The 27027-nt window shown below is 46.2% G+C and overlaps 1 protein-coding gene across 2 annotated transcripts in view; it reads left to right on the top strand.

Moving 5' to 3' along the window:
- Positions 1 to 740: 740 nt before the first annotated feature.
- LOC111154619 (ubiquitination factor E4B) overlaps positions 741 to 27027 on the top strand; it is a 122973-nt gene continuing 96686 nt past the window's right edge. For both annotated transcript variants that reach the window (XM_022514339.1, XM_022514338.1), the window contains exon 1: positions 741 to 1078. In XM_022514339.1, coding sequence (XP_022370047.1) covers positions 1055 to 1078 — 24 coding nt within the window. In that variant the 5' untranslated portion in view covers positions 741 to 1054. The remainder of the gene's footprint in view (positions 1079 to 27027) is intronic.

Genomic DNA, 27027 nt, shown 5'->3' with positions numbered 1-27027 from the left:
TCGTGGAGTCGCCAAAAAGCAAGCGCCTGGGAACAACGGAGGCGCTGCAGTGTCCCCCAGTCGCCCAGCTTCCCGCCCCGCCAGGCTCTCTCGGGAGCCTACCTGGACCCGCCGGCCGCGCCCGCCACCCCCGGGCCGTCGCCATGGCACCGCGCCGCCCAGCCCCTGCCCGCCCGCCGCCCCGCTCGCCCCTCCCCCGCGCGGCGCTGCTGCGGGGGAGGGGGTGGGGCGGGGGCGGGAGGAGACGCAGGCGAGAGGAAATCGGCGGCGCGACGCCCGCGACCCATTGGCTGCCTCGTCCTGGGGCCAGGAGCCCCGCCTCTGTGGCGGGGTCACGTGATCCCTTTCAAAGATGGCCGCCCTGTTGTTTTGATGAATAATACTTGGTGGGGCGAGGGGGTAAGAGTAGGGGTGGAGGGGTAGGAGGATTTACTCTTCCATCCAGAGCATCGCGAGTCCCGTCCTCCCCCTCCCCCCTGCCCGGGCTCCGGCGTGGAGGCGGGGCGTGGCCGGCCTGCTTTGGGAGGGGAGGGGCTTCCCTCTTCAGTGCTGGGCTCTGCCTCGGCGGTTCTGGGGTCGCCTTACCTCGGGGCATCCACTCTGCAGTCGAACAGTTCCCGCCTGGGGCAAAGGGTAGGAAGGAGAGCAGGATCTGCTGGAGGAAGCGCACCTGCCGCGCCACCACCACGAAGACACAGCAGGCTCAGGGCACGAGACGTGCTGGAGACCCGAGTCCCTGGTCTGGGTAACCTGGGAAGCAGAGGGCAATAGTGGCGCCTTAAGATAACCCTGTAGAGCAGCCGCGGTGGTGGCCAAAGGAAGCTGCTCGGGCCACAAGCAGCTGTAGGAGTCTGTGGGGCGATTGGAGTGACCGACGCCAAGGCGGTTCAGTGCCTCTCGTGTTCTTATTTTTTAACCTCTGACTATGCAATTCTGAAACCTCCCCCATTCGGGGGACCAGACAGCCCGATAGACACCTTCCACTCTCCTCCCGCCCTGGTCTCAAGAACAGAAGGATCTCTCCCTAACGCCTTTCACCATTAAGAGGAAAGCGATGGAGGAGCTGAGCGCTGATGAGGTGAGGAGGTTGGGGGACACCTTGGGAGATTAGTTGGCAACTCTTTGGCGCTTTGGACAGGGATGATAGTGCGCCAGTGGTGCCTGGCCTTTGGGTTTGGGGAAAGAATGGAGATGACATTTTCCAGGAATAAAATGAGCCCCCGAGCGGGTCTCCAGTTGTATTCTCCTGTATTACCTTGCCTTCTTTCTTCGTTTTGAACTCCATTTGCTTCTTTTCGAGTCTTTTAGGATCTGAAGAAGAGGAGAGCATATTGAGGCGTTCATTCTTTTCCTCGGGGTGTTTAAGCAAGAAGGGCTAGATTTACATCAAGTTAAGTGTGTGTGTGCACGTGTGTGTGCGTGCACGCACGCCTTACTGCAGAGATTTAAAGAACAATTTTGGGTGGGATTACAGTGTATGGGTGTATGTTTTTAAAGGCAGTATTTGAAATCCCCAGTATGTGTGGCTGTTGCGTTGTATAAGTTGATTAAACATATGTGTTTGGGGGTGGCCTACAGACAGATTCTTTGATATGTAACAAAATGTATTTTTTCTCAAAAGCCTAGTGAATTCCATTTAAAATCTGTAACATAACAAGAACTGATGACCCCTGGCATACTTCTCTTTCATTCAGCCTTTTTGTAGTTTTTGGCCCTTTCAAACTTGTCTTTTGCTGTAGCAGACACTGAACAGGAGGCAAATGGTAGCAAATGACTTTGTAAACTTCCCCTATTATCATTTCTGAAAGGAGTTTTACAGATCTCTTCCTTCATATTTTAAAGATTATTTATTAAGGTTGTCATGAAAACAGTGGCAATTAGGGTACAAGGAATTTTCTGTGATTCTACTCACTTTTCCCTTCCTTTTTCCAGATGAGGAGCTTCCCTTTCAGGACCCCTGCTGGCTTCCCTCTCTTCCATCTACCTCCTCATTTCTTTCACTAGTTCTTAAAAAACTTCCTTAGAGTACTGGGAAAGTAGCCATCCATCCGGTCGGCTAAACTACAAGACTTACATGCTTCAGATTTAGCTAGAGTAGTTAATATATTTACTTAGGGACTAAATTTATCCAGAGATGGGACTTGCAAGTGGTGAGTTCAGATGTCACGTGGGAGGGGAAACAAATAATTTTGTGGGTTGTGATGCTTGGCTATTTGGAGAGTCAGGAGTGCTCATTCTGTGTTATGGACTTTGTTTTCTCAAATACATCAGGAATGTAATCTAACTAAAATTAGAAGAATATTGAACGGTTTCTTTCATTCCGGTAGGAATTCTCAAGAGATCCCCTTAAAGGCACTTTGTTTTAGGTAATTTTAAAAAATCTGCTCCCCCCTTCTTCAATAGTAATTCTAATGGGTAAATTAAGGCAAAGAGCTTCTGTTTTTTAGTAGCCCTTTGCTTCCAGAAACTATTTATTTTTCTCAACGTTCTCGAAGTTGCTGCTGGTTCAGAGGTTTTTCATACCAAGAAATCGTCAGACAAATAAAGTGTAGAGACCAGTTAAAGATACTGCATAGTCTACACTGTGGCACTTCACTTTAACCAGTCTTGGAGGGAGTTGTAACTTTTTTGTGACTGTATAGGAACAAATGTAATCATTGTGGAGGAGATTTTCAAGGTCAACGGAATAGTGAAATCAATGTGAAAAATTAAATTTACTAATATTAGATCAACATAAAATTACTTTCAACTATTACGTGGCCTGAACAAAGAGGAACAGTTCAATAATTGGTAATTCAGTCTCAGCTGAACCTAGAACAAATTAAGTGTTTGTTTTCGTTTTTGTTTTTAATTCATTTCCTTAATTCTGGGATTGAGTGAACGGTTCTCAACAAAGACATTTCCAGAGGTTTTGCCTTTGTATTGTGACTCTCTTGGTGGAAACTGTGTCACAGATATGGTAGGTGGCATTCATTTGGTTAGAAAATAAGACATTTCTCTTGCTGAAAATTCAAAAATACATCTCAGTGTGAAAACAGGTAAGACAGTGATCTTTCGATCTAAATTAGGCAATTAGGTAAGGGAGAGTTTTATATTCAAACAAAATGAAAACGTCTGCAGATACAGTCCCTGCAAAATAGAGGTGGGTCCAAACCAGACTGGTAGCTTTAGAGGATTTTAGATTATGGGTCCCTCTCATAGATCACCTGAAATTCTTACACTTCTCTTATCTTGTGTAGAGTAGTTCTTTAAGTTCCTTGGTGCTTGTTATTTATGTGGCACATTACAGTGAGTTCATTGCTCTGGGGAGCAGATCTATGACTAAGTTCATTCTCTTCAGGAACCCACATTCCAAGGCTTCATTATGTACATTACATTTCGTCCGTGGCCTACTCCTGTGTTCTCCCTAACGAAATGATGCTATGAGTAGGGCAGGACAGGTATTTTAAACTGTTTTTCAGCTGTGGTGATGAAATTGCATGGAAATGATTTGCTTTTTCCTCTTTCCTCTTCTTTCTTTCTTTCTTTTTCCTTTTTTTTTTTTTTTTGGGCTAAATCTTCTTTATGACCTAGTTCATCTTCAAGATGGCTGGCTGGGATAGTTAGGGTGTGGTCAAGGTTTTAGAAGAGTGGTAAGTCTTCCTTCCCAAGTGCAGAATATGTGACCTTGCACTTTTTAGCCGTGTTCTTTAAGTGGAACAGGAGCTGCATTTCTTAACAGCCTCAGAAACCTGCTCGGGGCCAGCCACTCTACAACCATTGTCTCATTCCATACAACAGTGTGACCAAGAAGATCCTTGAATTTTCCTTGTTTTATAGATGAGGCAACTGAGATTTAGGTTAACTGACTTGTCCATAGTGATTTGGCATAGAATTGGTTGAGTTGGAATTCAAACCTGATCTAAAAATTAGATCTTGTGCCTGATCTAAAAACTCTTTTTGCTACATTTTATTGCTTAACAAGTGCCAGTAAATTCACTGCAGCTTCCATGTACATATCCTACCAACGTGCTTGATCTACATAGTTTTTCTGTAGGAGTGTTGTTTCTCATGAATACATTCATGATGTGATCGAATTTATAGTCTTTTCGGTATTAACCCTTCACCAGGCCCCCTCCAAAATTGTTCACTCAACAAACTTTTTTTTTTCCCCCTAAGGATGCTGTGTATCCTCAGTGATGTGTTAGGTAGGTTAGGAGAAAGTCCTTTTTCTTACAGAAATTGTAGTTTAACCAGGAGGTGTGGTAGAGGTCGAGATAGGTAGGAAGTCCAACAATTATGGTGTAGGGTACTAAGTGCTTTTGTGGAGGGATGCACAAGACAGTAAGAAAAACAGGAAGGGACCCCTGGTGGGGCAGTGCTGGCTGTAGTGGAGACTTTCAAGAAAAAGTAATGCTGAGCTTAGAAGTGGCTGTGAGAGGCGGGAGCCCAGGAAAACGCAAGGGCCTGGAGGGCCTGGAGGCAGGATTTTGCTAGGGGAGTGGCTGCAGGTATGCAGGCACCAGATCTCAGAGGGTCTCAGAAGTACTTAGGAGTTTGCACTTTGACAGTAGGACTGTTAAGAAGCCTCTGAGGAATGTGAAGGGGTTAGAAAGGTGACTGGCAAAATTAAAAAAAAAAAAAAAAAAAAAGAAAGGTGACTGGCAAGGTGTAAACGTGGGTTGGAAGAAGGCGGCTGCAGGCCGGGAGACAGATTAGGGGCTTATGTTGTCCTCTAAAGGGAGCAGTAGAGTCGAAGGAAGGCATTGGCAGTGGGGATGGAGGAGGGCAGACAGCAGAAATACTGAGGATCTGAGTTAACCCACTTCTAACGATCAGGTTGATGAAAAGGAGGTGGGGGTGGGGGAGGAGAGAAAAAGATGATTCCTTGGTTTCTAGCTTGAGAGAAGAACGGATTGAGGGAGAATGAGGAATTGCAGACAAGGAACAAGCAGATGTTTGGAACATTGAAAGAGGAGCCAACATAGAGACCCCCACCCCTGGCTTTTCCACTCTGACCTCTCCATCTCTGTGACCTTTTCTTTTTTTGTAACAGGCCTCAGAACCTAAGCTTACTTTTTTCCCAGTAGGTGATTGCTGCCACTCTATAACTAGGTTTCTTCCCGTAGCCTGGTAGGAAAGTGGGATGTAGCCCCCACTTCACCCTTTCTGTCCACCTTAGCCAAGAGACAGAGAATGATTATGATACCAGCTAACATTTACTGAGCGTTCAATATGTGCTAAGCATTTAATAGCAGGGTTGGTAATATCACTCCATTTTACAGATAAGAAAATTGAGGCTGGTAGAAATTAACTAACTTGCTAAAAGATGCACAACTAGGAAGTGGATTCTGGATTCTAATCCAGAGTTTGATTCCAGAGTTCTTTTTTTTTTTTTTTCATCAATTTATTTGAGAGAGAGCAAGAGCAAGAGGGATCACAGAGGGAGAGGGAGGAGCAGAATCCCTGCTGAGTGGGGAGCCGACAGGGGACTCAATCCCAGGACCCTGAGATCGTGACCTGAGCTGAAGGCAGAGGCTTAACCGACTGAGCTGCTCAGGCGCCTTTGATTCCAGAGTTCTTAATCCCTTCACTAAACTACCTGAAAACAAATAATCTAAGCAAGTTTATGATGTTAATAGCATTTTAACTGTTCCTTTTGAGATGGGAAGTGGAAGCCCCAGTTATTGCTAAAAATGGAGCTCATCATGTGGCCCCCTATTCTTGTAGGGTAAGAAGACAGAACAACTTGTGACGAGAGGCCCTTGGGTCTCAGACCTTTGCTTGGTGCAGACTGCGTTTGCTCACACAGTGTTTAGACTACGTGTAAGTGGACTGTCTTCCCATCAGCAGCTCATTGAACTGTATTTGCTGTTTACTTGCTGCGTGTCAGCTGCCGCAGGAGCCTGTTCACATGGCGCTTCATTCCGGTGGGAGGAAACATGATAAACAAACATGTACCCTTAGAATGTCATGTGGCGGGCGCCTGGGTGGCTCAGTTGGTTAAGCAACTGCCTTCGGCTCAGGTCATGATCCCAGAGCCCTGGGATCGAGTCCCACATCGGGCTCCCAGCTCCATGGGGAGTCTGCTTCTCCCTCTGACCTCCCCTCTCATGCTCTCTCTCACTCTGTCTCTCTGTCTCTCAAAATAAACAAAAAAAAAAAAAAAAAAAAAGAATGTCATGTGGCGGTAAGACTGCTGAGAAAAACCAGATTAGCAAAAGGGGTGGAGAGTAATGCAGACGTGGAGCGTGTACAGTTTTAGGAGGTGGCTTTTTTTTTTTTTCCAAGATTGTATTTATATATTGGAGAGAGAGAGAGGGAGAGGGAACATGAGCAGGGGGAGGGGCAAAGGGAGGGAAAGAATCCCAAGCAGATTCTGAGCGTGGAACCCAACACAGGGCTCCATCCCAGAATGGGATCATGACCTGAGCTGAAATCAAGATTCGGTTGCTGAACCAACTGAGCCACCCACGTGCCCCAGGAGGTGGCTTTTGAATAGAAAATGCAGGGATAACAGGGAGCCATCTGAGGGGAGGAGTGTTCCCAGGTACAAAGAATAGCAGGAAACAGGGCGCATCCTTAGTCTGCTCCGGGAACAGCAGGGAGGCACGGTGTGCTTGGAGGTCGCTGACCCAGGACACAGGAGCAGGAGGAGTCCGTCAGTCATTCGTTGGGCAAAAATCCGAGTTCTTCTAACTGGGGTTCAGTTGTGAGATGCCCTTCCCCACCCCTTTTTTTCCTTCGCGTTTTAACACCTATTGACATTGGGATGCTTGTTACAATGGTATCATCACTGTTGGCCAGGCGGCAGGTCCGACACACTTGTCATTTCCTGTGTGTGTACACACCTGGTTCTACCTGTTTATACTACTGCCCCTTCAGTCCAGTGGCAGTGCCGTGGGTGTTAAATTTAGTTGCCATTGCAGTTGCCTTCCCCCAAATCACACCTTGATCAGCAGTGATGAAAAAGCAAATGTTACTTTGTATGCAGGAGGATCAGCTGAGCACTGTCAGTATGATACTAGTAAAGAAAATGTTTGTGGTTGGAGGAATGACCATGATTCCATCTTTTATTGCAAAGCACGAATGAAATGTATTAGGGAGCCTTAGAAAGGCAGCAGTCTGTACCTTTATGAAGCTGGGCGACATTTTGAAATTGAACATACAGCTGGAAGGATTGCTTTTCCTACCTAGGCGGCGCGGCTCAAGATCACAGACACTCCACCTTCCTCAGAGAGAAATCGCAGAGTAACGGGAGGCAGGTGTAACTGTTTACAACTCTGTCCTGATCTGTTGCTAAGCCATTTCGTTGTGGTTTAATGGGCAACACTTTTTTTCCTTGGCAGTGCAAAAAATAACAGTGCAGCTTATTATAATCACTGACATCTTTTTTTTTTTTTAAGATTTTATTTATTTATTTGACAGAGTGAGATCACAAGTAGGCAGAGAAGCAGGCAGAGAGGAGGAAGCAGGCTCCCTGCCTAGCAGAGAGCCCCATGCAGGGCTCGATCCCAGGACCTTGGGATCATGACCTGAGCCGAAGGCAGAGGCTTTAACCCACTGAGCCACCCAGGCACACCAATCACTGACATCTTAAATTTGGTGAAATATATGTCCAGTCTTGTTCTAGACTATGAGGGTATACCAATGAAAAGTTCAGGCAGAAATCTTGCCTTCATGACTCTTAAGTTCTGATTTATGTTTTTTTTTACTGTATTTATTTAAATTTTTAAAACTAAATCCCTATGCCCAGCGTGGGGCTTGAACTCAAGACCGTAAGATCAAGAGTCATACGCTCCACTGACTGTCCTAGCCCGGCGCCCCATTCTGATTTATGTTTTAAAAGAATCATATGTTGTGCAGTGCATAGACAAAGGGGGAAAGAGTGAAAGCAGAAAGGAGGCGGTCCCAGGAGTCCCAGGGCAGGGTTCGCATGAAGAAGTAACAAAGGGTCAGAGAGCGGCTGGTCAGGTAGGGGCGGGAACCCGTCTCACCGGGGGATGGTGGGGGACGTGGTGTGCAAGAGTGGAGTCAAGAATGGCAATAGCAGTAGTTGGGTTGTCACTGGGCGGACCTGCTGTCGTGGCTGCTTATGCCAGATTGAGGTTTATTTCTCTCTAAATAGGAGACTGGGGCTCCTGAGGCAGCTTTGTGTTCATTAGGGGCCCAGGTGCCTTCTATCTCGTTGTTCCAACTTGCCTAACCTATGGCTTCCATCTTTTGGGCTATACATGTCTGCATTCTAGCAGGAGGGAAGAGAGGAGAGAGGAAGGAGACATCATATTCCTTCGCTTGAATGGCACAACTTGGAAGCTGCATGATCATTTCTGCTCGCCACCCGTTGGCTAATGAAAAATACAGGCAGAACCCAAGGCATGTGGCCACAGCTCCTTGCTGAGACGCTGAAAAGTACGGGTTCTCCTGGGTAGCCATATGTTCGCCAAAAAGTTCTCTTATGTTAGAAAGGGAGGACAGTCTAGGCCTTTCTTTCCAGACCTTTCTTCCCAAATCTAGAACACACTACACCTTTCCAAAGGAGACAGCCCTCAGTTAGCCTCAGAGCTCGGAATCTCTGGCTCATTGATACACAGCCTAGGAAGCTTTAGACTGAAATACAAGGTACCTACTGGTGTTCCCCTACTGGTGTAGGGACACCTACTGGTGTCCCCTGCCTCCTGTACTGTGATTCGGTAGGATAGGATAACGGAACTAAAACTCCGGTTTGGGCTATGGAAGAATAGGGAGTACAGACCCTTCGCTGGACCTTAGTCATTATTAGCTCCTGCCAGGCCATGTTGTGGGGACTTCCTGTCTTGGCAGTGGTAGGAGTTCCTGACTGCTCATTTAGCAGTCCTTGGTCTGCTGCTCTCTTGGAGGAACTCCCTTGTCCCTTGTCCTTTGTGGTGGTTTTTCAGTATCTGTTTTCCTCTGGGGACGTGTCATTGGAGAATATCCCCTTCCAGGGGATGAATAGTTTCTCTAGCTTCTTTCTTGCTGGATATGGAAGGAGTTGGCTTTATCAGCCCTTTTTAGCCCCCAAATTTTCAGATTCTGAGTTGGTTTAGACTGTAGGCAATGGACATGCCTTAGGCAGACCTGTATTCCCTTTTATCTCTGCATGCAAATCGGCAGGTTGTAGCTTGAATCTGTCTCACTCTCATGGGACTTCTTGCTTAAAAAAGTGGCAAGAAGCCAGTAAGCTCCCAAATTCTGAATTGTTCAACCAGTTCCCCTAGAATTACAGGCCATGTTGGCTTGCAGGCGATTTTGGAAGATGTCACGGGTTTTACCAAATATTTTGTTGTGGCCTAACAAGGGTCATCAACCTTCTGTCCTGCAATGTCTGTGCCCATGCTGGCCCCCAAGCCATTGCCGCATAATTGTAGTCTATTTAGGTTGACTACTTCCAGATTCCAAATTCTGTGCGTTTGTCAAGATACTGGCTCAGCTGCTGCAGCCTCGGCGTCCGAAACAGTAATGGCTTAAACAAGGTAGAAGCTTATTTTTCTTTCAAGTAAAAATCTGAGTGGGTGGTTGAGAGCTGGTTTAGTAATTTCACGATTCCTAGGGAGCCAGACTCATCCCGTTTTGTGATCTCATCCCCAGTGTGAGGCATGTAGCTTGTAGTCCAATATGGTGGCTCCAGCACCTGCTCACGCATCTGTGTTCCAGTACTCAGGGACTAAAGGGGAGGGAGGACATGTTCCTGTCCCTTAAGGACATGATCAGAAAGTGTCACACATCATTGCTTACACCTTCTTGGCCAGAACTTAGTCGCATGGCCCCAACCAAATGGTGGCTGACTGTGTAACAAGGAGGCAGCTAGCAGGCTCTACCACAGTCATATCAAGAGTTTAAGCCTACACAGCTTGAAGAATGGAGTTGTCACCTACTGCAATGAGGAATATTGAAAGAAGATTGGAGGAAGAAACTAAGTTATGTTTCAGTCGTATGATGACTATATTGCTTAGCAATTCTCCACATGGAGATGTTACGTAGGTTGTTGATACGTGTTGGGTTTGCAGCTCAAGGAGGAGGTTGGGGCTGGGATACCAATCGGGATGTGTCAGTATATATAAAATCATGAGAATGGGGGCATCTGCGTGGTGCAGTCGGTTAAGTTGCTGACTCTTGGTTTCGTCTCAGGTCATGATCTTGGGGTCATGAGATGGAGCCCCACATTGGGCTCCACACTGGGCAGGGAGATCTCTCTTAGATTAGATTCTCTCTCCCTTTCCTTCTTCCCCTTCTGTTTGTGCTTTCTCTCTCCCAAATACAGAAATAAATCTTCAAAAAAAAAAAAAATTTAAAAAATCATGAGAATGAACTGATTGCATAGGAAGTGAGTGTAAATAGAGAAGAGAGGAAGTGAGACGACTGAGTCTTGAGCCGCTGCAGCGGTTAGAGGTGGGGAGGAGATAAACAGGACCCAGAGAAGGACTGCTGAGGGACAGCCACTGAGGTAGGAGGAAGGTCAAGAGATCATGGAGTCCTGGCGTCCAGAAGAAAGTGTTTCATGCCAGAGGGGAATGTTCAACTCTGTTTAGTGTTCAGTAAAATAAGTTAGAGGAGGACTAGACCTTGATGATAGGGCTTGGTGATGCGGAGGTGGTTGGTGACTTTGACAAGGCCAGTTTCACGGCTGACCAGAACTGGTTCAAGGGAGGATGGGAGGAGGGGATAGATAACTGAGGAGGCTCCAGGGAGAGGCCAAGGAGTCCTCAGAAAACGGTAGAAGTGTGGATTTAAGAAGTGGGGAGAGGGGTGCCTGGTGGCTCAGTGGGTTGAGCCACTGCCTTTGGCTCGGGTCATAGTCTCAGGGTCCTGGGATCGAGTTCCGCGTCGGGCGGGGAGCCTGCTTCCCTCTCTCTTTCTCTGCCTACTTGTGATCTCTCTCTGTCAAATAAATAAATAAAATCTTAAAAAAAAAAAACGAAGTGGGGAGAGAGTACTTGGTGAGCACATCTTTCAAAATTTGCCTTTTACCATTCTCTATTAACAATCATCAATGCCTTTCCTCAGGCAGTAGATACTCAGTGTTTCCTCTGCTCCCTTCTTCCCCTGAAGTAGGAAGGAAAGGCGTAGAGATACATTTTGTATATTGTTCCTAGCAGGGTGTTTGGGGCCTGAAGAGTGTTGCAAAGAAATTTTGAACTATAATCAGAAGAACACTAGATCATATTATAGTTAATTTTTAAAACCTTTAATAAAAAAAGGAGTGGTAAATATGTAGATGGCAAATATTACCAATTCTGTTTGTTTATTTCGAACAAGTATAGGTAGGATGTTTACTCTGTGCTGGGTACTGAGGGGCACACAGCTGGAGATACACCATCCCTACTACGAGTAAGACCTGGTCTTTGCCTTCAGTGAACTCATAGTCCAGTGGAGAGACCAGGCACAGGCAGCTGGAGTGCAGGTGCTGCCCCAGATGGTTAAGTGAAGGGAGTTAGTTCTGTGGAGGGAGCAGGTCATGCTGACTGTTTCCTCCAGGAGGATCGAGTTAGTCCTTAAAGATGCTCAGGAGTTTGGACATTGAGAAAAGTCTGTGGTGAGGGTCAGTGTTTCAGTTATCTCTTACTCTGAGCAAACTCAGTTAACATTCATTCTTTTGAAGTTAATTGTGGAAATTACTGGAACCACTGAGGAAAAATTAGAGATGGTGAAAAAATCTGATAGGGTCGGTATTTGCTGATCTCAGAGGTTTTAGGGTGTATCAGGCCCAGACAGAGATGTCACCCCCTAAACCACTACAGTATGGGTGGAAGCTGAGAGACGGGTGGCTGGGGGAGAAGTAGAGAAAACAGAAAAGGTGTTTCATTAAAATTGCTTCTCCTATCCTGATGCCAGTCACACTGCATTGGAATTGTCTGTGCGTGTAATGTACCAGCTGGTGTGACACAAGCTCCTGACCGTCCTCGTTCACTGTTTCTTACCCAGCTCGTATCACAGGGCTTGGCGCACGGTGGCCCACAGTAAGTATTTGTTGAGGGGCTCCTCGGTGGCTCAGTTGGTTAAGTGTCTGACTTCGGCTCCTAGGTCAGATCTGGATCTCAGGATCCTGGGATCCAAGCCTTGCATTGGGTTCCCCGCTCAGCGGGGGGAAGTCTGCTTTTTCTCTCCCTCTGCCCCTCCCCCTGCTCATGCGCTCTGTCTCTCTCTCTCTCTCAAATAAATAAGTAAAATCTTTAAATAGAAAATATTTGCTGAATGCATGAATTGAATACAGGGTGCCTTTTTGTGAGTCCCAGTTCTTGTTGTAGGGGTTTTTTTTTTGTTTTAAGATTTATTTATTTATTTTGAGAGAGAGAGAGAGAGCGCGCGCGCAAGCATGAGCTGGAGAGGCAGAGAGAAAGGGAGAGAGAATCCCACGCAGAGCAGGGAGCTTGGCTTGGGGCTCGATCTCACGACCTGAGATGATGACTTGAGCCAGAACCAAGAGTTGGCTTCTTAACTAACTGAGAGACCCAGGCATGATTGTTTTTTGTTGTTAGTACATTAACGGGCATCATTTAGGTAAAGGTAGGCAGTTGTAACTAGAGTCAGATAAATGTGAGTTTTAAGCAGACCAACCATTTGGAGGACCCCGAGCAAAGTACTTTCTGAGCCTCAGTTTCCTCAGCTTGTAAAACTGGGGGTAGGAACACCTGTCTCGTGACATTGTTCTTCAGAACACTTGCAGCGACATGTAAATTTCCCAGCACGGTGCCCTGGCAGGCTGGATTCCTGGGACATACGTAAGATTGAATTGTACAACATTAGAATTTTAGTGGCTGCCCATAAAATATCTAGAAACTTCCTTGCATGCACAGCACATCTCGGAGATACTGCAGGTTTTATTCCAGACCGCCGCAGTGGAAGCGATGCCAAACAGAGCACGTATCAGAATAAAGCCAGTCAAACAGATTTGTTTCCCAGTGCATGTAAAAGTGTGTTTACAGTACACTGTAGTCCGTTAAGTGTGCAACAGCATTAAAAGTATGTATATCTATAGGCATATAAATATAGCATAAAATATATATACCTTAATTTAAAACTATTGCTAAAACATGCAAACCATCATTTGAGCTTTCAGTGAGTCGTAATCCTTGATCACAGATCATCATAGCAAATATAATAATGATGAGAAAGTTTGAATTATTGTACAGGTTACCAGAATGTGACGCAGAGACACAAAGTGAGCAAATGCTGTTGGAAAGATGGTGCCAGTAGACTTGTTCGATGGACGGTTGCCACAGACGCTCAATTTGAAAAACATAGTATCTGCAGAGCGCAGGAAAGCAGTGTGCAGTAAAATGAGGTTTGCCTATAATAATGCCAAGAGTGTAAAAGGCCGAATCTTCCAGGTTATGGTAATGAACAGGCCCTGGCTTGTATGGAAGGCTGGGTCGGAATTTTCTCTCTCGATTCCTTAAACTTCTCTTCTCACCCAGTATTCAGCCATACTGGGCTCTCCCCCCACTTTTAAAATATATTATTTATTTATTTGACAAGCAGGCAGAGTGGCAGCAGAGGGAGAGGGAGAAGCAGGCTCCCCATTGAGCAGAGAGCCTGACGTGGGGCTCGATCCTAGGACCCCGGGATCATGACCTGAGATGAAGGCAGACGCTTAACTGACTGAGCCACCCAGGCGCCCTGCCTCCCCTCTGCCTTTTTCTAAAATCAGGAGTGATCGGGTGGCTTGAAGGAACTAGGGGGTAAGAGTGGAGCCAGGAGGTTTGAAAGGCGGGGGGGGAGCCTTGCAGACAGGACCTGAGGAGTCCCAGAAGCGATGTCACATATCAGACCTAAAAAATAATAACCCAGAGTGACCCAGTCTCCCTAAACCGGAGGACTGACTGAGTCTTCTGAAGGGCCTGCTGGTCCTGCAGTGCCGGGAAGTGGGGGTGGATCTCTGAACTGGAGGTCGTGGGGTTAACTGCTCACCAGCCGCTCCATCCTGAGCATCTTGTCCTGTTCTTTGAAGACAATAGTCCGGCTGGGACGAGAGGTATCTTTTGGGGGCGTAGTATTAAGAAGTGCTGGGCCTTGACTTAATTAGCTTTCTAATTAAACATTGTGAAATGTATTTAGTGCGCACTGTTTCTTTGTTCCCTGTCAGTGTTTGGTGTAAACTCTAGACGTGTACTAGTGTTGTGATTTAATTAGTCCAATTTTCTGAGCAGATAAAGTAGTACTTTGCTTTTATGGGTCTTTGGGGAGCTGAGCTCCTGGCTTCCAAGCAGAGCACAGTGAACACCTGTCACCTACCAGGCGTTCTTCTAGAAGCATATCAGGTCAGGGTCTTCTGTTAGACCCGTGTCTATACTCGTCACCAGGGCTGGCGTTCCGGGCATGTGACCTGCAGTCAGATGGTTTAATGCACACGTGGTTCAGTGCCCTGTTGTTGATGTCTTGGAATTCTTAATAAATCTTTAGCAGGAGGCCCTGCATTTTCATTTGGTGTCAGGTCCCGCCAGTTCTGTAGCCGGGCCTGCTTTGTCTCTTGACTTTCTCTGTGCCGGTGGATAAACGTCTGAGAAGAGTTTGCCCAGATTCCAAGATTATAGGAAACCATACGAAAATTGACCGAAGAGAGATGTTCATGTTCTTATGCAGAAAATGTCAGTGTGTGTCTGACTGTGATGCCACGTCATTAATAGAGTTTCTTGAGATCTTTAATAATTTTCTACTTCTGTGTGATACGGCATCTTTGGATAACTTATTTCACTTCAACCAGTGGATTCATTTTTTTTTTTTTTTAAATGAGGGTTTTTGACACAGAGGCATTTACTTTTGTGTTATCTTTTCATGTTCTACATCTTATCTCTCCAATCTCAATAGGACTTCTTTTGTATTTTACCCAGTGTGGTATGTATCTTGATCATGCTTTCACAGTAAAACACTTCCTTCTTTTTGTGAAATATGGATTGTTGTATTTAAAGCTGTTACTCATGTGGGGCACCTGGCTGGCTCAGTCAGAAAAGCGTGGGCCTCTTGGTCACAGGGTCGTGAGTTCAAGCCCCACATTGGCTGTGGAGCCTACTTAAAGAGAAAAGGAAAAAAAGTAAAACTGCCACTCCTGTTGGTTTTAACATTTTAAAAATTTTATATTAAAAAATGCCCTCCAAAGACTGTTTTTTTAAAGTATTAGTGTTTCTCTGTAAATGTTTATCTGTGTTGGCCGATCAGGTATTAAGACTGACCAAAAATAATCATGTACCGGTGACCAATTTTCAAAAGGAATAAAGTACATTTAATATTCGAGCTGGACAATTTTGTATATATGTATGTCCTAGTAGGGGAAACTTATTTCTAAGAAAGAAATTAAAATTGATGGAAAATTTAAAAATACCTGGCAACCTTTATAATCTACTCAGTAGAACTTTCTGTTTATGATTTGATTTACTCATTAAATTATCATGTTTAGGGTATTGAGAGATATGAAAAACCAGAAAAAAAATTTTTTTTTGAGGTGAGATCAAGGGAAACTATGCTAAAAATAAACAAAAACAAAAACAAAAAACCCCCAACCGCTTTTTCCATATTGTATATAGATCTGCCAGAGGAATTAACACGTTGGTTTCAGCAGTCATTATTTCGTGGGCCAGTTAAAAAAATTGTAGCCCCGTTGCGTTTCAGAGGCCAGTTATGTAGAGATGTTCTGTTGTTTTCCATGTTTTGTTTTAAGATGCTGACAAGTGACAGCATGCAAACACAAATTTGATGAATATTGATGAATGAATGAACCTTTTACCTTTGTATTAGTTAATCTTCTACTTAGGATAGGTACTGACCTGATATCATTTCTGTGGAGTTTCATCGAAAGAAGGGCCACATTTTTTTCCCTCAAGGACAGTTTGGGGCAGATGAGGTGGTCATCTGTGAGGGCTGTGCTTGTTCATTCATGTTTACTTTGTTCAGACGTCCTCACGCTCAAAAAAGTTTGCGGATTTATGGCCCAGGGAAATGGGAGTAAAGCAGTCTTTTGCCTTGAGATGGTCTGACTACAATGGCTTGTGATTGGGAGAACTTCAGCGAATGCCTGAGTGGAAGAAGTGCTTGTCATCCTTTCCTCTGTTAATCGCCTACAGTAAGCACATTCACCCAGCCTGGAATGAGATGGTCGTGTGAAAATGTGGCCATTGCTGATTTTATTTACTTATAAAAAAACATTTTAAAAACATCTTTTTAAAGATTATTTTTTTAAAGATTAGAATGAGAGAGTGTGTGCAGTTGCAGAGGAGAGGGGCACAGGGAGAGGGAGAAGCAGACTCCCCACTGAGCAGGGAGCCCTACGTGGGGCTCAATCCCAGGACCCTGGGATCATGACCTGAGCCAAAAGCAGACGCTTAACCGACTGAGCCACCCAGGTGCCCCTAAAAAAATTTTTTTTAAGTAGGCTCTACACCCGATGTAGGGCTTGAACTCATGACCCTGAGATCAAGAGTTGTATGCTGCAGACTGAGCCAGCCAGGCGCCCCACCATTTCTGATTTTTAGAAGGGCCTGTTGGTTTTGGCCGAGTGATGATGCAGAACCTGCAGGAGGAAGTTAACCTTGACAGTTCACATTAGGAAGGAAACCTGCATTCACACCAAGAACTTGATGGGCACGCGGCACCCAGAGGGACATTCTCTCTCCCTGAAAGAGCGCACTGCACACTGTCGATTAGATCTGCTAGAATATTGGCTTTGAGTGTTCAGACTGGGCGGGAATGCAGAGCTTTGGTGTAGTGATCACAGGAAATGCGTGAACCTTCCTGCAGAAGAGTGTACCCTTGGGTCTCAGCAATAATTATTTTGTGGGTGAATTTAAGACACTTTCCGTATACCTGGGTTTAAAAAAATTCTTTAGAAATATTTAATGCTATCAGTTCCACTTGGTCCCTTTTGAGTGACCAGAATCCATTTTATGGAATGTGCCAGAAGTAGCCGCTGCTTGGGCTTGTCATCTTGTCTCTTTAACCAGTTGGGATTAAAGATGAGAATGGGGTTACCCACATCATCTCTATCACTTGGGATATTTTTGGTGAGGACATAAAATTGTAGTTGCAAGAATCATTTTTTCAAAAACCAGGTGTAATGAAAACAGTTCTCCTCTCAGGATGCGTCTCTGTGGACTTAGGATGTTGGCGGACTTAGGTTCCTGCTTTTAGTAGTTTCTCCTGCCAGTTTCGTAGTCGGTCAACAGGTCCGATGCTAATTTTTAGTAGCTGTGCTCCATATTCCTACTGCTTGGGTGAGACAGAGCCCTGAGCCCAAGGAAAACAATGTCTGGCCTTAAAGATGGGAAAGAGCAAAAGGATGAGAAAACTTGTAGGCTGAAGTTACGAAGAAAAGTAATGACTGTTTACTGTGTGTCGGGTAGACACTTGTCATTTGTCCAACAAATATTTACTGTGGCCGTCTGCACTGAGCATCGTATTAGTTAGTGGGGAGATGGCCATGAATGTAGTACATCAGGCCTCTGACCTCTTGGAGCTTACATTGTGCTTGGGGGAGACAGACTGTAGACGGATAAAAATTCAGGTAGTAGGTTCCGTTCCCTTTATCTCTGATGACTCTTGCTAGATAAGGGATGTTTATGTCATCGCCTTCTAAATGGGGAAGGCTCAGAGAGGTAACACAGTGAGAAAGGGGTACAGCTGGGGTTGTGACCGGAGCTGGCCCCATGAGAGCGTGTCGTGTAGAAGACTTTGTGTAGATGGTGCCACACGGCGACAATTCAGTCATCCGCTGCTTGGCCCCTCGTCTCACCTGTAAGTGGAATGCTTTTTAAAAAAAGGTTGCTGTAATGGCAGATGTTGATAAAGAGTCTAGAATAAGTCTTTATTCTTATAAGCTATTTATTATTCTAATTTGAACTAATTCGAATAACTAACCAAGCATTACAGGTGACTCAAGAAAGCACCTTTGGTGACTAGGCGGGTTATGCCTTTGGTTCTTAGCTCTTGCCCACTGGCAGAGTGTGGTTGGGCCCACTTACTGTTTTCCATGTTACTGATCAGGCAGAAAGTATTGGGGTGAGTAATTGTTGCAGTTTATAAAACTCCTTGTAATGGGAAAAATAGAATCACTGGGTTACATGGGGGAATTCTGAGGACCACAGCCTTGTTGGCTCTCTAAGAAAATAGCAGTTCATAGTCTTGTTTCTGATGACAGTAGAACCATTTCTTTGGTTCTGTTGCAGCCAAGGCAGAAGGAGTTCAAAAGATGACAAGTTTGAAAGTTGTGTAGTTGGCTAGTAATTGCTAGAACTTGGCCTTTGTAAGAATTTTTTATTTTATTTTTGAGAGAATATAGGGCTATACTAGAATAGGGCTTGTGGAGGAAGTAAGGTAACCTGCCTTTTCTGTTCTCCTTTCTCAGGGAAGGGAAACATGGCCAGGAGCTGAGGGCATGGGGGTAGAGAGAGGCGCTGGAGGACGGGGGCACTGGCAGATGGATATAGGGTGACCGTGAAATGCTCACATCCAAACTAGAACTCTTCTGAGAGGGAGAATGAGACAGGAGCCTCCAGAGTCCCCCTGTCCTCTGTGACACTTCAGGGGTGGTGGGAAGCATTTGGGTCAAAGCATTAGTTGCTTTATAAATGTTGTGACTTGGGGGTCAGGCCTGGACATGGTCATAATATCCTTTGGAGAAGAAATCAAGCTCTTTGTCACTTCGAGTCAGCGTTGTTTTGAGCTGGGTGAGTAATCTGGAAAGGGAGGCAGATGATTGGAAAATGAGGGTTGCAGAGGGGACAGTGCTCCTGTGTTCTTCTCTTTCCACTGTGCCCTGATGTGCCCCGTGGCAGTTCTCAGCTGACTGGAGGGCTTGGTCCTTCATTTGTCAGCGAGGGCAAGGGGGTCGAGGCTGTCAGATTCTTGTGTGTCAACACTCACAGTGCATGGTTACTTGATGACAACCAGTAGCCGGTTCCTCTGTTCTGATGTCTCCCTTTCATGCTAGTGGAGGCAGGATTAGAGTACTCTGCATTCTACCAGGAAATGTACTTTAGGTTCATCGTATTAGGAGGCAAAAATAAAAAGGAAAATAGGACGCAGAAGGTAAAAAGAAAATCTTTGTTCCAAATCACACTTTCCAAGGATACCAATTCTTTTTCTAGGTTAGGATTTCTTTTTTTCCAAGCTAAATCTTCTAATGTCCTTTCTTTCTCTTAGAATCACGGAGTTTTAGAACTTGAAAAGATTTTAGAAATCTTTGTAGCCTGCCTACCTTCATTCAAATTGATTTCTTTTATTACAGATTTGGTAGCATAGATACACTGAATTCTGTATGATTCTTCATAAGAAGATTTCCAAATTAAGAATTAAGGCAAAAGCAAGAATTACCTGTAATCCTGTTATCCAGAGATAATCACTGTTAGTTTCTTTAGGCTTTTATTTTTTGGCGTTCCATTATTTTCTCTGTTGTTAAAAAACAAATTCAATGGAGTAAGTTTAAAGATCAGGTTGGCTTTATTCAATGAATCATGAATGGGGCAGCATGCCATCTAGCAAATGGAAAGGAGTTCCCAAGAGCCAAACAAAATGGCAAACATTTATGGGCAGAAGGGGTTTAGGAACAAGGAAAGAGTAGAGCACCTCATCCTTCTGTGGGGGCCAGAAAGGGTCTGTCAGGCAGATCACCTCCCTAGTGCTGTCAGGAAATTCCAGATTGACTGGTTTGAGATTATGCTCCCAGCAGAGGTTGAAACTGTTAGGCGAGGTGTTAAGTCTTGATTTGCTGATACCGGGCTTAGCACAAGTGACTCCAAAATTATGGGCCTCTTGTCTCTCTTTTGTCACTGTGTATATATGAGGTACCCTACTGTTCCTTACTCCTGTATCTCCGCTCTTCCTGAAGCCCTCCCTCCCTGAGCATGACAAGCTCGCCCTCTTGTAAGACTCAGCTGCCTTGTCACCTTCCCCTGGAGCCTTTCCCTCAACACCCCACATTCCCGCAGACCCCCACTCTGGTTTGGCTTCTGCTCTTACCATATTGCATTAGAGCAGTCTGCTTTTGTGTGTGTTTCCCCTGCTAGAGTGACAGCACAGAACAAGTCACATTCATTTTTAATTTTCAAAGCCCATTTATTTCTGCCTGAAACACTGGGACTTGGTGAAAGTTTGTGGAACCAGTGAATAAATCATTGGAATCATATTGTGTGTGGCTATATATATATTGCATTTTAACTTAACCTCGTGTTACAAGCATTTCCTTGTATCCTTACAAATTAAAACACCAGTTTTAATGGCTGCAGGTTTTTCCATCATTAGGTGTACTAATTAAGCTTTTCCCTAAATGTAGGGAATTCAGGTAGTTGTTAGGGCTGGCTGGCTGGCTGGCTGGCTTTCTTTCTTTCAAGATTTTATTTGGGGCGCCTGGGTGGCTCAGTCAGTTAAGCCTCTGCCTTCGGCTCAGGTCATGGTCCCAGGGGTCTGGGATCGAGTCCCACATCGGGCTCCCTGCTCAGCGGGGAACCTGCTTCTCCCCCTCCCTCTGCCCCTGCTCCTGCGCATTCTCTCTCTCTCTCTCTCTCTCTCGTGTGTTCTCTCTAATAAATGAAAGAGAGCATACAAGAGAGCATGAGTGAGGAAGAGAGGGGCAGAGGGTGGGGGAGAAGCAGGTTCCCCGCTGAGCAGGGGGCCCTACTCGGGGCTCAGTCCCATGACCCTGGGATCATGACCTGAGCTGAAGGCAGATGCTTAACCAACTGAACCACCTACGTGCCCCAGTTTTTCCTTTTTAATATATATATGTTTTTAAATGTTATTTCTTTAGTTTTGAACTTCTAAAAAAATATTTTCATTTTTATTTTTTTATTTTTTTAAGTAAACTCTACTCCCAGCGTGGAGCTCAAACTCACCACCCTGAGATCAAGAGTCACTTGCTCTACCAGCTGAGCCAGCCAGGAGCCCCTCTTTTTAAATATATCTGACTGTGATGAAGCTTTGTATATGAGTCTTTGTCTGACTTTTTTTTCTTTTTTAAGACTACTTATTATTAGAGGAGGTGCCCATGTGCGAGAGCGCGCATTGTGGGGAGGGGCGGGGGAGAGGGAGAGAATCTCAAGCAGACTCCCCACTGAGCGTGTGGGGCTCCGTCCCAGGACCCTGATCATGACCTGAGCCAAAACCAGGAGTCAGCTGCTCAATGGATGGAGCCATCCAGGTGCCTCTGATTTTCTGGTAATTTCCCTAAGGTTTCTAGAATCCCTAAGTCTAGAAACCCTAAGGTTTCTGGATCCGACAGTGTGGTCATCTTTAAGGACTTTTCTAAAATGTAGCCAGATTACCTTCTAGAAGATCAGTAGGGCTACTACCTCAGTGTCAAGAGGGTGGGTAGTGTTTTAGAGGGCTGGTGTTTTTGAGGTCACCTCTGTGATCCATCGTCCTTTTCTGAAGCTGCCGCGACGTGGGCCTAGTGCTGCACGTGAAGGGGCTCCATCTGAGTCTCGGTCGGGTTAGGGTAAGGAATAGGCTGTGAGGACATGTGAAGAAAAATAATGGGAAGGGAAGTGTGGTGTCAGTGGGCGCGGGCGTCAGTGGCTACTTTTCTTTGTACGGTAATTGCAGAATGACAGACTTCGCTCTGTCACTTGTTTTCTTTTTCCTTCTTTTAAACCATTTACTAATCTTTTCTAATCCAGCACTTACTATAACAAATTACCTTTTTTTTTTTCTTGGTCTTTTCTTGAAAAACATGTTTTGGCTTTTTGGCGCGCCGGAAACGGTGATAATGACAACAGTGGTAGCCAAGGTGTCCGGCACTTCGGATGTGCTAAACACTTCACATGGGTGACAACCGTGGGACCTCAGGAAGGGACGGTATGGTCAGGGTTCTCACTTTATATGTGCACAGGGAGGGCGATGCTCAGTCACAGGCCCAGGGCCGGTTGAGCTCTCCCTGCCTGCCCGATGTCCAGAAAACAGGGGTCTTGCTTGAGCAAACGCAGTCCTAAGCAGCCAGAGTTACCTAGGAACACACGAGGGATGTGTCTTTGCCCTTCCACTGCCCTCCAGACTGGTCTGCTGCCCTCCAGAAGTATTAGAAGTACCCCCCCCCCCCCCCACTTGGCTGAAGGGACAGCCCCTCCACATTCCCACTAGGTGACATTGTCTTCTGCTTTCCAAAGAAATCGTAGTAGTCAGGCACTTTTTCCCTGTTCCTTTTACCTCCCTCCTCGGTCCTCACTACTTTCCATGTTCCGGTCATGAAACCTGCCTCTTACTGATAAAAATAATAACTGTGGTAGTGGTAGAGGGGAAGTATTTATGGGGTGCCAACCCCTGTTCTAAGTGCTGGATTTTTTTTAAAAGATTTTATTTATTTGACACAGAGAGATGACAAGTAGGCAGGCAGAGAGAGAGGGGGAAGCAGGCTCCCCGATGAGCAGAGAGCCCGATGAGGGGCTCGATCCCAGGACCCTGAGATCATGACCTGAGCCGAAGGCAGAGGCTTGACCCACTGAGCCATCCAGGCACCCCTGAGTGCTGGATTTTTGTGTTTTCTGTGTAGCACAGCATCTTCATCGGTGTTCTTTTCTGTCCTGTTTTGCCCTGTGCCTGGCTTTCTGGGTAATCATTCAGTCTTCTGTCTTCCTTCTCTATCCCTTTTGATTCAGAAGCTCTCCAGCTCACATTGGTGGTAAAAACAGCAGGATGCCCCCTCTGGTCCTGTCCTCTCCTCTCGCTATTGCTTTATCCCTGTCTTCCCCTTTCACAGACCAGACCCTTACAAGAGTGGATCTCCCGGCCCCCTCATTTCCCAGAGCCTTTCCTCCATGTGCTAGTTTGCACAATTTCCCCTTCATTGCTGCATCCATACTGCCCTCGCTAAGATTGCCAGACCCTGGGCACTTCTCAGAACATGTCCTTTAACCTCTCTTTGGCCTGTTGATCTCTTTGACCCTGGTGATCGTGTTTTTTTGGCAAGCGTCTTCTGGATGCCATGGGTATATGGCTTTCTTACTTTGCTGTGTCCATCGCAGACTGCTCTTTCCCAATACACCCTAAAGGATGTTTCTCAGGACTCTGTTCTTGGTTCTCCTTTTGTTTCCTACCTTCCAGGTGCATTTGTTGAATGAATGAATGACTAGCCTGTTTGGGTGCATTCGTTTTATTTATTCTCTGGGCTCTGTGGTTCTGAGTGTTCAGGAGGTAGCCAAGTTCTGCCCTCTTGGTACCTAGAGTTTCTGCCAGTACCTACTGTACTGAGTACCTGCTGAGTACTTACTGATGACCCTCCAGTCCCCTTGCCGGTCCTGTCCCCTGCTTGAGATGTGCACACAGATCTCCAGCTTCCCCAGCGTGGTGGACAGAACATGGCTTTTCAACCTGCCGTGCTTCCTTGCATGGCTCTGCTTGCAGGGCGGGGGAGGGGGGGCCACTGGAAAGCCACTAAACCTCCCCTCAGTGGCTCAGTGCTTATGGAGAGTAATGCTGGGGGCATGTTTTAACAGCGGATTGAATGAAGACTATGCAGCCCATGCATGCCCTGAGAGAGTAGTTTTTAATCTTTTCTAGAAAGGGACTCCTTTGAAAAGCTAATGAAAACCGGAGGCCCTCCTGACCCTCCGGTCTTGAACCTGCCCTTGGTACTCTATCTTAAATCAGTCCACAGCAGCAAGGGTGATGTGTGGGTCTCCTCATGGGGGCCCCTCTAAAATTGCTTTCTCTGAACCGTCCTGGGGCAGGAAGCCTCTGCGGGTATGTGGTTTGTGTTGTCAGTCACGCGCTGTGTTGATACACGCGCGTAACGTGTACGAACCTCTCTTCTGGCTTAGTGTTATTTTTTGTGTCCTCATTTTACTTCTGTCCTAATGTCCTTGTCTGTTTGATTTTAAGATAAATTGAAAATATGTCTTATGTGTTGTTAATCCTGAATCTAGTTGCTAGAACAAGGAAACAGAAACCATATCCAAACCCATGTCCGTCCGTCCATCCGTACCTCCCCGGGTCAGCTGCCCGTAGGGTAGTATTCTGTCTGGGCGTTTTTCCAGGCACCTCAGCGCAGAGTGCAGTCGGAACTCACCTTCTCTTCTCAAAATGTCCTTTTGTATTCTCAGTTTTAGGGAATGGTACCATCTGTTTAGGCCTGAAATCTAGACTCCGTTCTTCCTCACATGTCACTCGCAAATAATGACCAAGTTCTGCTGATTGAACACATGAAATATCCCTGGAACTGTCCCTGCCACGGTCCCCGTCACCCAGGCTTGCTTTGTCCCACTCCAATCCGTTCTCCACATAGTAGACAGAGTGATGTGTTTTTAAAAGAAAATCTGACCCAGTTACTCCCCTGCTTGAATCCATCAACGTCTCTTCCTCGCCTTTATGGAAGAGTCAGTCTCAGGATAGTATCAGACCTCACCACGGGCTTGTCTCAGCCTGCCTTGTATTGTGCCGTGGCCGCACACACTCACCCCTAAACAACTCAGAATTCCCCAAAATGCCGTGTGTTCTCATCGAGCCTCCCAGCCTTCGACAGTGCTCCTCTGTCCCGTCACCTGACGAACTCCTCCGACCTGTCTTGAAACTCCAGTCCGGTGACGTGCGTGCATAGCGTACGAGTTTGTATGTTGCTCGATTTTCAGAATTACTGCCTCGGATGATTTGCCATGCTGTTAACATACAGTCGGCGTAACTGAATTTGAATCCTGAAAACCCACTCGGGAGGAAAGCGGGGTGATGCTCCCGCGCAGGCAGGTGACTGAGAGCGCCCCTGGGGAGCTGAAGTAGTCACACGCGTACACACAGGAAGTAACAGAACGACTCACGAGCCGAAGCGGAAAATGAGATTTATTTTCAGGGTGCGGAGGTCTTCTTTCTGAGCCCAAGGACGGAAGGATGGCTGGGCCACAGGAAGAGACCGGAACCTGGAATCCAGATGCCGCCTTTGCCTTGGCTTCTGCTTCGTGATACTCAGTGCCTTGTGCACACTGTCCGTGACCTTCCCCGTCCTCACTCAGCAGCCCCGGAGACTCCGGCCTCGCGCCTGCTCTGTGCAGCCGAGCCCAGCTAGAGAAAGCACGAGCCGTGCTGGTGGATCTCGTTTTTCCCCTCAGCTTCTTACTCCGGGAATTTTCAGATCTGCAGAAATGTTGACCGAGTCACCCAGATGCATCAGTTTTTGGTGTTGCCTTCTTGCCGTGTTCACTTCAGTGCTCTCGGTACGAACGTGCATGTATACATGTGTGCACACACCTGGACCTGTCTATGTGTGTTCGTGTGTATGTACGTACGTACACATACCTGTTGGTTTTGGCAGGACTGTTTGAAAGTGGAGAACCATAAAGCAGAGATGGGAGATAGGAGGTGGCAAGGGAAGGCCTCACTGGGAAGTAGCATTTGAGCCAAGAGCTGAAGAGGGGATGCTGGGCAGTTACTTGGGGGGCCTGTGCGGTAAGTGACCGTAACATCACGTATGCAGTGAATTAAATACACTCTACTGTACCAGACGGTGTTCTTGTTGGGATATTCACTGCCCCTTCCTGGGGGAGGGCTCTCTTTCTCTGCCCAGCTGCCTTAAGTTGTGCCCATGTGACTTGTTCTGGCCAATGAAATGTGAGCTGAAATGACCGGGTCCCTTCCGGCCAGTCCAGCCTGTGGCCCGTGGAGGCTCCGCCATCTTGGCTGTCGGAACGAGGGTGATCTGGAGCAGAGCTGCACTTCCACCGGAATGTTTTCCAGTTTTATAGGCATGGCAGGAAATAATGATGATATCGTTTTCTTCTTCAGAGATTGTGGGAAAGGAGAAGAGGGGAAAAAATAGAAACTTATTATGTATCCTTGCCATTTTCATTTACGTGTAATTTGCACTTAATAATAATATCCATTGTAATGTAAATATGCCCAAATGGAATTATTGTGTGTGTCCTTTTGCAACCTGCGTTTCCAACTTAACTTTCAAAAGTACTGTGGTAATGGGGCACCTGGGTGGCTCAGTGGGTTAAAGCCTCTGCCTTCGGCTCAGGTCATGATCCCAGGGTCCTGGGACCGAGCCCCGCATCGGGCTCTCTGCTCAGCAGGGAGCCTGCTTCCTCCTCTCTCTCTGCCTGCCTCTCTGCCTACTTGTGATCTCTGTCAAATAAATAAATAAAATCTTTAAAAAAAAAAAAAGTACTGTGGTAAAACAGTGCATAAAAATAGTTCCCCTTGGGTCGCCTGGCTGGCTCAGTGGGTGGAGCCTGTGATTCTTGATCTCGGGATGTGAGTTTGAGCCTCACATTGGGTGTGGAGATTGCTTAAAAATGAAATCTTTAAGAAAGAAAATCCTCCTTTTAAGAGCAGGAGATCTTGAAGTAAATAGAAAACACGTTGGGGGTGCCCGGGTGGCTCCGTTGGTTGAGCGTCTGCCTTTGACTTGGGTCATGATCTTGGGGTCCTGGGATCCATTCCCCGCATCGGGTTCCCTGCTCAGGGTGGAGCCTGCTTATTCCTCTCCCTCAGCCTGCCGCTCCCTGTTTGTGCTCACTCGCTCTCTCTCAAATAAATAAATAAAATCTTAAAAAAAGAAAACACATTGTTTTCTTTTAAAGATACAGCATTATTGAGCTCCCTGTGTGTGCACGTGTGTATGTATGCACTGTGTGTGTGCACGTGTGTGTGTACGTACCTGTAACGTCCACATGAAGTGATAACAGATACCCCAGCCTGAGCTGGGGTCTGAGTTGCCCTCCTTTGTGTCTTTTCTGCTCTCATTGGGTCTCGTGCAGACCTTACTGTGCTGTATCCCAATTGATGGTTTTTGTCCATGTCTTTTCCCGCGTGGATCTGGAAATCCTTGAGGGTGGGGCTTACTCCTTGGGTGTGGTCCGCTCTTGAGCACCTGCTACAGTGACTTCGGAGCACCTAATCAGCCAATAAAGGACTGAATCTGGGGGGGAGCAAGATTATGTTCACAAAGTGTCATTTTTGTTTGTTTTATTTGCTGGTAATCTGTATACTTTGGACCAGAAAATAGAAATGTTCTTTATTTCAGTGTGGGCGCTCATCAAAGAGGGAGCTTACAAATAGTCCAGTGTTCATAGAGTTGGATACAGTATCTGAAATACTAATGTTAATGTATACGCTCATTAA

This window comes from Enhydra lutris, unplaced genomic scaffold (genome assembly GCF_002288905.1).
Source record: "Enhydra lutris kenyoni isolate GAN:26980312 unplaced genomic scaffold, ASM228890v2 scaffoldscaffold38, whole genome shotgun sequence".
NCBI classification, from domain to species: Eukaryota; Metazoa; Chordata; class Mammalia; order Carnivora; family Mustelidae; genus Enhydra; species Enhydra lutris.
The sequence above is the reverse complement of the archived record's forward strand: the minus strand, read 5'-3'. Positions and strand labels throughout refer to the sequence as shown.